The sequence below is a fragment of the Ammodytes marinus genome, assembly GCF_949987685.1.
Source record: "Ammodytes marinus genome assembly, chromosome: 18".
NCBI lineage: Eukaryota > Metazoa > Chordata > Actinopteri > Uranoscopiformes > Ammodytidae > Ammodytes > Ammodytes marinus.
In genome coordinates, this window is record NC_137222.1 from 14,383,971 (window position 1) to 14,399,449 (window position 15,479).

General features: G+C 41.4%; 1 protein-coding gene across 1 annotated transcript in view; it reads left to right on the top strand.

Moving 5' to 3' along the window:
• The window catches only part of nsmfa (NMDA receptor synaptonuclear signaling and neuronal migration factor a), a gene marked incomplete at both ends in the record, with an annotated part of 34,973 nt that extends 19,738 nt beyond the window's left edge, over positions 1 to 15,235 (top strand). Inside the window, 9 exons of the mRNA XM_080047183.1 lie at positions 1,322 to 1,411; positions 4,680 to 4,810; positions 5,136 to 5,219; positions 5,322 to 5,355; positions 6,172 to 6,242; positions 6,480 to 6,559; positions 8,248 to 8,350; positions 14,212 to 14,287; positions 15,138 to 15,235. Of these exons, the coding sequence (XP_079903309.1) occupies positions 1,322 to 1,411; positions 4,680 to 4,810; positions 5,136 to 5,219; positions 5,322 to 5,355; positions 6,172 to 6,242; positions 6,480 to 6,559; positions 8,248 to 8,350; positions 14,212 to 14,287; positions 15,138 to 15,235 (767 nt within the window). The remainder of the gene's footprint in view (positions 1 to 1,321; positions 1,412 to 4,679; positions 4,811 to 5,135; positions 5,220 to 5,321; positions 5,356 to 6,171; positions 6,243 to 6,479; positions 6,560 to 8,247; positions 8,351 to 14,211; positions 14,288 to 15,137) is intronic.
• Positions 15,236 to 15,479: the final 244 nt, after the last annotated feature.

Below are 15,479 nucleotides of genomic sequence, written 5' to 3' on the forward strand. Positions count from 1 at the left end.
GCTGCTGTGCTGGGATTTTGTAACGCTCCAATACTGCATTTCCTTGAAGATTATATGTTCATCAGTATGTGTTTGATACGCCAGCGATATGAGTCAGTGCATGTGTGTGTGTGTGTGTGTGTGTGTGCATGTGTATATGTATGAGGCGTAAGCTGCAGGTGGTCTTTTCCTGTTACTTGCTTTGAGTGCTTGGGGGTTTCCCTTTTGTGTAGCTGTAAAGTTTATGTGGTTGTAAAGTTTGTAAAACAAAGACAGTAAATCAATATTTTTGTTTAATGGTGACTGGTAATGATGGAAGGGTGTGTGTTTTTGTGAGTGAAACTGATAGAAAACAACTCTATAGATTCCTCGTTCTGGATTGGATGTGGGTTCAATGGAAAAGTGACTTTAATTGTGCATTGCAATGTGATTGCTCTGTTATAAGAAATAAGCTTGTCCAGTGTTTTGAACTTGAGAATCGTTAAAGACAAAGTAAAAGAGTCTAGGTATTACTTGTGTGTCAAATTTAGATGCAGTGTTCATGTGACGTGTATTTTGGAAAAGTCAATAGTGTTATAGAGGATGTGCAAACATCGTTACCAAATGTGGAAGTTTGAGTAAAAGAGCTTTTATTAAAACATGTTTTTTCTTTTAATTCTAAAACAATTAAGACTCAGAGATAAAGCCGTCAAGTGGCTTAGAAGAATCGTAAGTGTGTGAAAGTTTAAAAGTATTGGAAAAACTATTTTGTGATTTGAAAAATGGCTGTTTAGATAGACAGGCCTGAACCCAAACCAAATGTTTCTCATCATTGCTGGGACCATTTTTGAACTGTAGACATTAACAAAAAAAACCTTAAGCCAGTTGCTGCTGACAGCCATATCAAAGTTGCTCCAACCCTCTGCCTTCCCTTGCTGAAGAGGAAGTGGTTCTTCCTGGAGCTAATTTCTTCTCCAGACAGTCTTTTGTCACATCTCGGCATCGCCTTGGGTTGTACTGACCTTTTCCTCATGGCCACACAGTCTGGTGGCAAGGCTGCTGTGTTGATGACGTCAAATAAAATGAAAGACATATGTAAATTGGTTTTAAAAGAAGATTACCTTGAAATGTCTGTATCACAAAAAAATTCCCTTTGACGATGACCGGTGTGTCTTTTGGCTAACAAAAAGAAATGAATCTGCAGAGGAGGGATGGCACTTTAAACAATATCAGTCCACTTGTAGCCGCATCCGCCTTTGTGCTTATGTGTTCTAGCTGGTGAGCGTATAGAGGAAGCGAACAGTATGAGGGCTTGTTGGTGTGTGTGTGTGTGTGTGTGACTATTTCTCCCCGCCTGCACTAGCATTCGCTGAGCGTAGATCCAAGAGTTTCAGCCGTTCCTGGAGTGACCCCACCCCTTTCAAGACTGAGTCTCCTCATGAACCCAGAGACAGTGAGTTGACGCAGACTCACACACACACACACACACACACACACACGTGTACACACACACACACACACACACATGCACACACCCACACGCACGCACACACACACACACACACACACACACACACACACACACACACACACACACACACACACACACAGACAGGAGCCGGCACACAGTTTCTTACAACTGCAGTGGCTAGAGAGAAATAGTGCAATGAAAAAACTGATGTGAAAAATAAGGCTTCAACTCTAAAGTAGGCCAAGCCAGACACACAGACATTAATGAACGTCCACGTTTATGTGGTAAACTTGCATGGTAATGAAGTTTGGAGTGAGTGCTAGAGGCTTTAACCCTCCGCGGAGCATTTTATTGGTGAATGTGAGCAAGCGCCAAGTGGTAGGGTTTTGTGCTTATTAAGTTGTCAGTTATTATTCCTAGCATGCCCACTTAAAATGAGAGTAGATATAGCGCTATACAAGTCAATTTACCATTTACCATCATCTGTCTTCGGACTAAACAATGAAATAAATATCACTACAAATGCCAGATACAAAAATGTCCTTTAAAAGGCGTTAAATCAAAAAGTCTCTCTTGTTTTGTGTAAGTGTTTATAGTGCCAGATCAGCTGCATTGAGAAGTGTGAAAGCATTTTCTGAACAATTTGCTAAGGGGAACGCTGTCATAAATTACCAATCTGACCCTCTGTGCGCTCACATCCTGAGTGGTAGATTGATTACAGGTTGAATTGGCCCTGCACTCTCTCAGTATTATAGTAATTAATTTCCAAGCAGGTGGCTCTCGTAGTTGAAAGCCACTTCGAAGCATTTGTCAGCATAAAAGGGTCTGATAATCAGCACTTTAATATAAGAGCTGGCTTCTGGTACAGCTGCAGTGAGGCCAAATCATCTGTAGCCTCAGATGAGGGTCAAGCAGTCCAAACAAACTGCATCCACAAAGAACGGGGTACGGACAAACAATCATAGTACAGTGCACAATGTAGGAGGTGTCAGGTTCTGCCAACTGCAAACATCTAGCGTACAGTAACTAAGTACTTTGAACAAGTACATGTGAGGAACTTGTCATTTATTTGAGTATTTCCATTTTGCAACATACTATACAGTATTATTTATATATTATAAATTATATATTTATAATTTATAATATATAAATTTATATTTTTATATATTTATCTGATGTTATCAATAACTAATGCATTTTTTATTTAACTTTTTCACGCCTTCCCCAACTGATATCTAAATGACACAAACCCAGACAAAAAAGCTTAGTAATGAGTCGTACTCTAAAGGTTCAAATTGAACACATGATAAATAAAATCTTTTAATTAATACAATTGGATGAATTTATCAAATATGTATTATCCTATTATGGTATTGCTTTTTTTAAATCCTTAAATTGCCCACACATTTGATCAACTGGAATGCGGCCCAACAAGACCGGCATTTTATCAGGGTGTTTCAATGGAAATGTAGTTGCTTTTAGTTGAAGCCAATTTTCAAAACGTATTTAGCATTTTGTTTGCGAACCTGTTCAAACAGACCCGTCACACAGTATACTACAGTGGGTATACAGCCTTTCTATGAAGTAAAGTGGCATTTTGTCATCACGGTTTTTGCAGATCTAGAAACACTAACACAGAAAATCCATGAAAAACACCCGATCACACGTACAAACTGACTGTCTCTGCTGTTGACTCTGACCCTGTCCATCTGTCCCCTATATGACCGTGGGTCTTTCTCTCCAACTTTGTGATGCTCTCTCTTTCTGTGAGTATGTCTCCCAACATGGGGTGTACGTCTCTGTCCGAGCGTGTCAAATGGCAACTGATGTCAATGTGTGGACGTGTGCAACGTGTGTCTGTTTGTAAGAGGCTTTCAATAAAGATAGATGAGTCAGCACACCCTGTTTTGCATGTGCCGTTTTGTCTCCGTCGATGTCCAACTACTTGTGGTTTTTATGTTTTTTCCTCCACCTCCATCTTGAATGTTCCCATGTGTCAGTGTGTGATGAAAGATTAATGAACTGTTGACAGTCTAACAGTGTGGCTGCTGCCTCATTCTTCCTCTTTTTTTGGAGGGGAAAAGTTGTTGTTCCCTGGAGGAGTGACGTTGATTGTCCATCTTGCTTGTCACTTTCCCCTTTGTCATACTCTCTTCTGCGTCAATTTTCCCTTCCAACTGGTATCCCCTCATTTATCAGATTGTCTATGGGACCTACTGACAGAAAGTCGTTGAACGAGAACTTGACTGATACTGGATTTTTGAGACATATCTATCAACAATTTCTTTCTTAACATAATTTTTTTTATCAAAGATACCTTCAATTTTAATGTTTGTGTCTTGTGGTTGCCTTGTATCGCTATGTCGTTCCTTGAATTGTATCACATTAAAATAAAATCTTGAATTTTTAAAAAAAAAAAGGATACCTTAAATTAGAAAATAATAGATAGGCTTAATAAAAAAGAGTCTACTATTAACTGTAGCGGTAGATACAAGCTTTGCATAGGATGGGAGACATTTTGACTCATCATTTTAGAAAAAGCCCAGGTGTGACTACTATAATGACAATGGATCTGTTCTATTCAAATGTCCCAATTATTAATGCCAATGTGATTCAACGTGCTGAATACCAAGCAGCTGTCGTTAACACGATTGATTACACCTGTGCTTTTCAGCCGTGACACAAACGTACTCTTCCTATTTCAGTGGCAGGTGGTCGATTGAGATGGTTGTCTCGAAATATGAACAGACACAGATATGTCAACAATGCACTCACAAGGACCTCACTTTGTAATCAAGCTACTTACTGGAAAATACAATTAAACTTATCAGCACTCGTATCAGGAAGAATTGCAAAGAGAATCAGGTTAGGTTTTCATAGATCGCCTTGTTAGCTGATGCCAGGAATCCTGCTGCCACTCTCACTATCACTCATCCTGCATCTGCCAGCTGTCTCTGCTTTTCCCAGACCCATGTGTCTTTTCTCTAATGTCACCACCATTATGAGCCACTCCATCCTTTTTCCCTGTCCTCCACGCTGCCCTCTCTCTCTCTCTCTCTCTCTCTCTCTCTCTCTCTCTCTCTCTCTCTCTCTCTCTCTCTCTCTCTCCACTACCTGGACACATCATTAGTCTTTCACTCAGGTTTTCTCTGTCTGCCACCCTTCTTGCCTCCCACCCCACACTTCTGCCGATACATCCTATTATTTCAAGCCCTCTTTCCCCTCAACGCTGTGTTATGTTCTCTTCTAGGTGGAGACTTGCAGGCTTCAAATGCTACCCTGGATGAAGGAGGCGTCGATGACAATGTGGACTGGGAGGAGGAGAGAGAGAAGGAGAGGCTGGCCTGTGAAGGAGACGACTTTGTACCTCCTAAAATCATTGTAAGTCATCAGTAATGGAACAATCCGCAGGTTTTTATTCATGAAATGTAAATTTCAATTAAATAATTTTCTTCATTTATATTTTCCGTAGGTAATCAATTATGAAGGCGTGTGTGAACAGGTGGTCATTTAACTGTACTGATCAGCCATCACTTTTTCTTTTAAACTGTGAAAAACTGACAGAGCTAAACAACACTTTGGATGTTACCTGAGATGGCTGTGGATTGTCCCTTTAAAAACACAGCCTCAGAGTTGTTGGAAACTCCTTCCTCTTTCTTTCCTCACATTTCCTCCTGCCTCTTACATTTCTTTTTTCACTTTTTAGCTGATCTCGTCTAAAGTCCCCAAAGCGGAGTACATTCCCACTATAATCCGCAGGGATGACCCCTCCATCATCCCCATCCTCTATGTGAGTCCAACACGATTAAACATTGACATTAGATCTGCGTCAGATTATACGAACATTCCACTATAAATGAAATGTACGTTTAATCTTTATGTCTTTTCCTAGGACCACGAACATGCAACTTTTGATGATATTTTGGGTGAGTAAAAACCTTCGTTATCTTCCTTTTTCAACTTTGTTTTAAAACTTTTAATACTTTTTTTTCAATAAAAAATAAAATTCCAATAAGTTTTTTTCATGCAAAAAACATAATGAAGAAAAAAATAGGAATGTGACAATTGAGTCAAGAAGTAATTTAACTTTAGATACAGAGCCACGGATACATTTTTATGCAGATATTTCACATTTTGTCAATAAAAATAAATATAAGAGTCTAGTGCCCTCTACTAAAACAGAACCCTGAGCCTGGAGCCTAACTCTGGACTTACACTATTGTTGTTAAAGGTCAGAAAAATAGCCACAGGCTAAACCTAACACATAATCAAAAGTCTAAAACTTAGATCTGATAATATTCATCATAAAAATATTTTTAATTTAAAATCCTTCAAAATTACTTAAATCCTGTTTTTCAAACTGCCTTTTCTCTGTTGCTCATAGCAGAAGCAATTACAGTAAATGTTCCGAACAAGATCATAATGATAATAATGAACCCTGCATTGACTAAAGCTAACTCTTGACTAAAGCTAACATGTAGCCACCTACTACCTTGAGTACACACTATTTCAACTACATCTTCCATTACTGATGTCTCTTATTGCACCTGTAGTTGAACTCACCCTCCAGAGTTATTTTGTGTTTACAGTTCACATTCCCCTCTCTCTCAGTACATTGTTACCCATCCCTTTTCATATCCCTTTCTCTTTTCAACCTCAGTCCCTATTGTTCGCACCAAGCAAACCCTTTTCAATGTCTGTCTCTCTCTCTTTCTCTCTCTCTCTCTCTTTCTCTCTGACAGAGGAAATAGAGAAGAAGCTCACAGCTTACAGGAGAGGAAGCAAGTTCTGGCGGATGCTCATCTTTTGTCAGGTGAGAACATACAGAGACAAAACTGTATTTCCTGCTTAATTGAAGGTTGTATTTGGGATACATGGGGTTGTGTGTTCATTTGTGTAGTGCATACAGAAATACCTACCAGCTGGTCTGCATTAAGAACCTTCCTCTGGGACATAAGCTTAATTAAAGACCTTATTTATTAAGAGGCAAATCAGCAGTTGCATAAGTAATGTTACTAATGCGATTTATTCTTGTATGTGTTTTCAAAAGGGAGGCCCTGGTCACCTGTATTTACTGAAGAATAAAGTGGCAACCTTTGCTAAGGTGGAAAAGGAGGAGGACATGAGCCAGTAAGTTACAGCAGATGTCCATTGCTGTTTGATTATTATTAGTTAATGTATCCTAGAGCCTCATATCCATCCATCCATCCATCCATCCATTGGTATCTGCTTATTTGGGGTCGGGTCACAGGGGCAAGAGATCAAACAGGGGACCCCAAACTTTCCTTTCCCCGGGCCACATTAGCCAGCTCTGACTGGGGCATCCTGAGGCTTTCCCAGGCCAGTGTGGAGATATTATCTCTCCACCTAGTCCTGCTGGGTCTTGCAATACCCCGCCGCTCGGATTCTACGGCCAATCTCATGTTCCATTTTCCCCTCACTCGCGAACAAGACTCCTTTACTTGGGGTAAGGACTCCCTGAGTAGGCAGTCCATCGGTTTCCTGCTTAGAACCAAGGCCTCAGATAAATAAAAAACTGCTGATTCTCATGCCAGCCACTTCACTCTCTGCTGCAACTGATCCAGCAATCCAGCTAGAGGTCAGAAAAAGCAGCGCTGAGATCCAGAGCCTTGCCAAACTGAAACCCTTCCCTGACACAACTACGCCTCAAAATACAGGCCATGAATATCACTCAAAAGGTTTCGAGTCAGACTTACTGCTGAACACCTGGACACAGCTCTTGCTTTTGGATGACAGAGATTGGATAGCCCTGAGAGGTGACCCCATCACCCCATACTCCCACAGCACTTCCCACAGGTTCCCCCATTTCCAGGGGAGACCCGGTCATGTGCCTACTTCAGATCCACAAAACACATATAGACCGGATGGGCATACTCCCAGAGCTGGTCTGTTGTTCCATGGCCAGGACAGAATCGGCATTGTTCCTCTTCAATCCAATATTCGACTATCGGCCAAACCCTCCTTTCCAGCAACTTGAAGTAGACATATCAGGGAAGCTGAGACATGTGATAACCCTGTAACTTTCACACACTCTCTGGTTGGTCACCCTTTTTAAACAGGGTTACCAACACCAGGTCTGCCACTCTTTGGGCACTGTCCCAGACTTTCACACAATTTTGAAGAGGCGTGTCATCCAAGTCAGCCTCATACTGTCAAATATTTAAAAAGGAATTATTAGTATTACAGAGGTTTTTATACCCTAGCTGCATTTTCATGTAGCTTTTAATACTCCAATAACCACAAGACAGGCTCAGTCAAATAAAGATTCCTCTCGTCAAAACCTTGAACCAAATAGCTGGATCATTATTATTATATTATAATATATAATTATATTATATCATTCAAAAATAAATCTTCCTTTTAGATATTCAAAAGATCAAAGATTCTAATGCAAATGACTCATGTAAATGCTCCTCAGTCTATTTTCTGGCATTTTAATACTATGTCTGTGTATGTGCTCTGGCTTGATTTAAATCAAAGCTGTTCCAGTGGGGCGATTCAACACATTTACATTTGTTTATCATGTATGAGCACAATCCACTACTTTTCTGAGTGATGTATCTCTCCCAAGAGGAGCATCTTTGAAATGGGGATGTTTACTTGTTTTCAGAGATACAAACACAGGGCTCAGCTTCTGTTCCATAACTCTGGTAGATTATTTTAAAACAGTTGGTTCTGTGCCGAAGTGCCGCAATTATAATAAGTGTCTGACGCAGGCTTATCTTTTTAAGAGTTACATCTGGTGCTGTGCTGTGTTATTATTATAATTAATATTTTGCCTTTGTGTCTTTGTTCAGATTCTGGAGGAGACTTAGTCGCTTCATGAGTAAAATCAACCCAGAACCAAACCTCATCCACATAATGGGATGCTATGTCCAGGGCAACCCCAATGGAGAGAAGGTATGCAGACACTTATGCACACAGACACCCACTCGTTCATTCATTCATTCGTTCACTCACTCACTCACTCACTCACTCACTCACTCACTCACTCACTCACTCACTCACTCACTCACTCACTCACTCACTCACTCACTCACTCACTCACTCACTCACTCACTCGTTTCCCTTATTCAGCCAGATGCGTTACCCCAGAAACGACTCAAGACATGAAAGCTCATCTTTCACCCACTTAAAGTTCAAGGCATAGTACTATTAAATATGTATACTTTAATAAGAGCTGAAAATAGCTCAACATTTGGTTTCACTCAAACAGTCATTAACTGATGTAAGGCGCCTTGGCTCCGTTCATGAAGGTTCATGTCAAACAGTATCATACAGAAGAAATGATTATTTAGGGATTAACACATGTCAGATATTGACCGGTGTTGCTCCAGTGTCCAGGTTGAAACTGGATGATAGTCCTAAATTGTTGCAGCATATCAATCATAGCCAACGTTGACCTCCTCAAAAATGTAACTACACAGCAGGTCTTTGGAAATACTACAAGGAGATGGCAAGAATCATTATTGGTCTGCTTGTGTGTTCTCCTGCATATTCCCAACCCCGGTGAAGAAAAGTCGATAGCAGCAACAAGAAAGCTGAAGAAATGAAATGAAATTAGTGAAGCCAATTCCACTGCAAACTTTCCTCTCAGCGTGTTCACCCACTCTTTATTCACAGTGAATATAAAGAGCGTTCTGAGTCGGACATCTTAATTGCTTTGACCAGCAGTGATAACATATTTACGAGTGAGCCAAGCCAAACCTTCACTCCATCGCTCGACTGTATACCACAAATTCAATGAATTGACATCTGAAATCTGATGGTGAATTATCATTTCGATTTCCTACTCTAATGGGACCTTGCACCAAGACATTCATAACAAGGTCTCTGTTGAATGACATGTTCAAAAAGCATCCTTGTATGCTGCCCTCTGCTATATATTCTCACCATGTCTGTTTCAAACTCTGTTTGTCGGATAATCACCACATAACCCTCTAGCTGTCTCAATTCATCCTTCTCTTTTTCTTCTATCATCTCACTCTGTGTGGTGTTACTGAATAAAGCAGAGGCGCACAAGTGCTGAGTGATGCTGTGTCTCTTTCTACTTAAAATGAACAAATAATAAGACACATAACAGCACACACACACACACACACACTCACACTCACACACACACACACACACACACACACACACACACACACACACACACACACACACACACACAGATGAACAAGCTGACAGACACTTGTTCACACAGACACACACCATAGCCAGCGGCATTGATCTGACCAAACTGTCTGTTCCAGTCATGTCTGCCAAAGTGCTTTTGTTATATAAAGTGGATCTCTCTGGAATAAGTTGATGGACAGTCTGCACAACACAACACACTGCACATCAGTGATACCTCCACCCCTACAGACAAACAAAAACAAGCAGTTGATTCAAGAGATCCCGAGGTCCAAAACAGTCAAATTGGTGTGGAAAAAAAAGCCTTTGCACACAAATGTTGGAACTTGGCTTCAAGGATTTGCTGACATTCAGCCACATGCGGATTAGTGAGGTCGGCCACTGATGTTGGGCGATAAAGTGGGGCTTGCCGTTGGCATAACAGTTCATCCAAGAGGTGGAGCTAAGGTCAGGCCTCTCTGCAGGCCAGTAATTCTTCCAACACCAAACTATGAAAACCATTTCTTTGTGGACCTCACATTATGAACAGCATTGATATTGAGACTGGCCTTGACATTGATATGTAAGATATTTTTTTGGCATTTTTATGCTTTATTGACAGTGCAGTGAGACAGAGGTGAAATGGGGCAGAGAGGGGAGTGACATGCAGAGAACGACCGCGGGTGGGAATCGAACCCGGGTCTGCTGCTGGGCCCGGCCCGGGAGGGGGACGCCTTACCAACTGAGCTAAAGGCGCCCCCCCCCCCAGCCTGCGTCTTTTTGCCAGAGTTTCAATGGAGTCCCCTTGGATCAAAGTTTAACCCTTAAACAGGCAACAGTGGAAAATGAGTTTCTAAAAATATTTTCATGTTATCACTCATCTCTTCAAGACCAAAGAAAAATATTTCCACATCAAATTTTTTTATACTTTGTATATTTTGGGTTTTACGAGTTGTATCTCCCAGGATACGTTGCCCTATTAAGGTATAAAAAAAGCCGAAATGGTAAAAATATAAATTTTTAATTTGATGAACAGAAATTATAAATTGTTGTTTATCTTGTCCATTTAAATTACAAATACTACTTTTTAAGTACATTTTATTCAGTTTTACCAATCTAGTTTCATCAAATTGGATCAGCCACATCCAGATGGGCAGGCTTGAGACGGTCCATAGTGACCCGCTCTAGCTTATCCCCCATGTCCACCACAAAGTTCTTGGTCCCCGCCTCCAGGACACAGAAGGGCCCATCATAGGGGAGTCTTCAGGGGGATCTGAGTGAAGGGGCTGGAGTTGCCCAGGGCAAAAGTCCAATGTGACGCGCCCATCCACAGAACCGCAGCGTCCTGAAGGAACTTTCCCGGGACCACCAGTGGCTGTCTGTAAACCAATTCAGCAGATGAAAACTGCAGGTCCTCCTTAGGGGCAGAGAGCCAAACAAGCCAACAACCACAGGAGGCAGTCAACCCAGTTGCGACCCCTTAGTCATGCAACTCGGATGTGAACTGTGGGCCTCTGTACAAGGTGAGGTCAGCCGGCATACCAAAACGGGCTACCTATGACCTGAGGAACGCCCAGTCCACCTCAGCGAATGCAGAGGAATGGCTTCCGGCTACCTGGTGGTGCTGTCCACCAAGGTGAGGAGGTCAGTGAACCTACGGGAGGAAGGCAGGGGGCCCACCAGGTCCTTTTTGACCTGGTCGAAATGCCTCTCGGGGACCAGAATCAGCGCCAAGGGGGCTTTGGTATCATGTGTACCTTGAACACGCTGACAGGCCAAACTGAAGCTAGCCCAGGTCTTTACATCACTCCTGAGGCGGGGCCAGACAAATGTAACACCCACCAGCTTAGTATACGGCTTGTGGTCCACGAAGGCAGTGAAATGGAGGCCGTCCAACAGGAATGTAGGGACTTTATGGTGCCGTGTGCATGAACCTGGCACGGTGTCCTACTTGTGTACCAGTTTAATGGCTCCCTTTGTGGAAAGCAGTGCCCAAGGAAAGCAATGGATGACAGGCCAAACTGTAGCAGGATTGACTATTAGTCACTGCACCCTGATCCTTTCAAACAGCTGCCACAGGTGCGTCAGAGGCTCCTCTGAAGCCGATGCAGGCATGATGCTACACTGTGCGCCTACAACGACCAGCAGCCACCAGCTGGAAATTATATATTTAATTAACAGCAGCTTACTTTCCCTGCCAGTGGCTTTGGCCATCCCTGGGCAGTTAAGTTTGTGTTTTGTGCCTGGAAGGCACTCCCCACCCCCAACGGTTAGGGATAGGGCCTTCCAGGCAGCGCTGCCCTAAATATACATAAATATAGAAAGATCATTTTAAAAGTGAAATACAGTAATAATGTTGTAATGGGCACAACTGTTCATGATAATATATGGTTCTGCAGTCATTATCAACATGCTTTCAAGTTTTAAATAAAATTCAGAATAATGAACATTGACCAAATTTCTACCCCCTAAGCAGGCAACGTATCTCTGGGGATACATACATTTCAAATTCTGCTAAAAAACCCACAAACACAGATGGATTTTTTTTTTCTTCATCAGCATGTTAAGACAAATGTCCTAATTCAATCTATGAATTTAGATTGTTATTTTAACAAAAATAAGTATGTCTAATATATGATTACTTACACCCTGGGAAGCTGGCGCTTCACCACTGGCGTCCATGTTGATTTCTGATCAGGCTGACTAAACAATGAAAGATAACTTGAACCAAATCATGTCACCTAGATGCTAATAACAGACAAGTCTTTTGATAAATGCTAACTAGATTAGTGAAAACCTTCCAGCAAGCCCCCTACAGGATGTTAAAGAGTATGTATCTCCCAGTGCACGTTGCCTGTTTTAGGGTTAATCCATATTTCAAACAGGAAGTTTAAATGTCGCTAAATGCTGCGCTCCAGACAGCACTAAACAAACACTTGCAAAGACACAACACTCACTGCCAGGAAGCTACTCCCAATACCAAAGCAACACGTTGTTATGCTTCCTGACTGCAGATTTGAAATCATACGCTGTTAGTCACCAATGTGTGTTCATATGCTGCTGCTGCATGCAAATATGTGCAGTTGTGCTTGGGGGAACTTCAACCCTGATATAATTTAATTATGTGCATATTTAAGCTTAAATATATTGACACAAGCTTGCAGCCATGGGAGGTTGACCTATATGGTAAATGAAATCCCCCTCACTCACTCACTCACTCACTCACTCACTCACTCACTCACTCACTCACTCACTCACTCACTCACTCACTCACTCACTCACTCATAATCATTCCACAAATATCAAAGGGGTCTTGCTTGTTAAGCACAACAAGGCAGATTTAGCAATGCTCTAATATTTTCTAAAATATTGCTCTGTGACTACTGGACAACCAGGTAAAAAAAAAAAAAATTGTGGATCAGACAGCACTTAAAGGTATACTAGGTAATTCTGGGCAACGTTTGTTGACAAATCACTTTTTGTCAAAATCAGTGAATATCTCCTCCAGAATGACTTAGCATGCCTTTTAGAAAATGAATAGTTTATAGGAAACAGAAAACAATGGAGAACAGCAGGTAAGCAGGTCAGAGAGACTGTCTGACCCAGTTGTTGTCTGAAGTTTTTGCCTTGGTTTTGTTAGCACGAAATGATGCATCGGGCCTTGGCAGCAACATCCACAGAGAGCCTTTAAAAAGCCACACAGGACACAAGGGAAACAAGCTTCACAACTTGCAACACATTATTTGAGATTTGTTTTGTTTTTTTGCCTCCAGCTCTCTCCACTACAGACAAGAAATGCTGCCTGCGTCTCCCCAAACATTCTCTCCTCCACGTCTGGCACCAAGCCATCTTCTTTTATCTTTTTCAAAGGACTGCAAACACAAGGAACAAAAGCTGCTTTCTTGTTTGCCACCTCCATTCTATCATGTCATAAACGAATAAAAACGAAGGTGCACTTGGCCTTTGATTTCTCTTTGGGAGGGTATTGAGATCCGTCATGACTGAACTCTGAATCTGTGAGCTTCAGTTTGGTAGAGAGGTCTTCAATGTGCTTGTTTTGTCCAACTAAAAGTCCAAAAACCCCACAAGTATTCCATCTACAATGATATAAAAACTGAGAGAACATTTGAAAGGTTGGAACCTGCTGCTTCACATTTTTGGTTGATAAATAACTTCTATGATGAATTGTTTTTTCATCAACTCATCGTATTGCGGTATACAAAAAAAAATGCTTTCAGGACTACATCAATCTACCAGCTAGCATCTCAAATGCTTCTAATTAACGAATAGGCTCACTGATTAGAATCTTCTCTCTTTTAGTTTCCTGAACATGGGACTCTTCTCTGGGGATATTTCAGGGACCTACTCTTTACAACTGCTATTTACAAGCTCAGCGGCAGAGAGGTTATGTGAAGACGAGCAGGACAAATGAACACCTTTGTGACTTGTGCTGTCGTCTTTGGCAGTAATGACCTGGTGTGTGTGTGTGTGTGTGTGTGTGTGTGTGTGTGTGTGTGTGTGTGTGTGTGTGTGTGTATTTGTGTGTGTGTGTGTGTTGCGTCTGAGGATGCAGACCCCCGTGCTGCGAGTGTATCCAAGTGCAGTAGGATTAATTGGCGTTTGCTTTTCTTATCTTGGCCCAACAGCTGTTCCAGAAACTAAAGAATCTGATGAGGCCTTATTCTGTCGAGTTCGAGTCGCCGCTGGAGCTGTCGGCTCAGGGTGGGTCTGAACAATTTCCTTATTTAAAAAAATAATAATTTATTTTAAACAGTTTTGTCACCGTCAGTGTTTCCTTCTCATTTTCAATATCTTTATCCTGTTCTTGTACACTCATTTGCACTCTGTCCACTTTGTCTTTCTTATATTTTAATGTGATTTTTTAATTTTATTTTATGCAACTAATCCATCACGACACAAACACACCACACAGGAGAAAGTAGTCATGTTATTCCAATACATTTTCTTGAGACCCACTCTTATCTTCCCTAGCTGCAGGTGGGAGCAGGGACATAGAGTATCATCCATCTATTCAACACAGTAGTCAATATTACAAAAGCCTGTTTTCAGTTCTGGTAGCAACAGGAAACTCCTCTGTCTACACCCAAATATGGATTTCCTCTTCCTTATCCCTTCATTTTTGTCAAAAGAAAGAAAAAAACTCTTGCTACTTTTCCATTAGAAGCCCCCAAACTCTGCACCTCTGATGAGTTACAATTTACACATAACATAGGCAAGATTAAGAATACCATTACAACTAAAGGAAAATCTGTTTTTTTATGGTAAAAAGGGGTAAAACAAGAATTCTGGAGTCAAAGAAACTAAATCAGAAATGTATGACTATATGTCCGATACAAATCAACCCTGTTTCCTAGAAGTCATGTTTATATAATACTACTGTGCAGAACTCCCTTAGAACCAACCGTGCTCGAAAAAAACATATCGTCACCGATCATAAATCCATGCAAGAACGTTCATGGGAGTGCATAGTAGTTATAAGTAGTTATACTGTCTATATATTGTTTTCGAGTAACAAAGTGATTCTGCTTACCTTCCTCATTTACAAATCAAGGCAAAGAGATGATTGAGATGTACTTCGACTTCCGCCTCTACCGTCTTTGGAAGACACGCAAGCACTCCAAACTCTTGGACTATGAGGATTTTTTGTGACGAAGAAATCCTAGATCATGGCCGCAGCTGAGCCCACCAGTGCCACGGGGAACAATGATAAAAATGTATCCAACAACTGAACCTTGCTCAACTGTAGTGCTTGACCCCAGGACTCAATATAAACGGTCACACCCGCTTTCATCCTGGAGGGGACTGGGAGAGGAGCAAGAGGGGCGGCAGGGCAAGGACGCTGAAGAAAAACGAAAGTATGCCATTTCTCTGGGCCCAGTTTGATAGCAAAAAA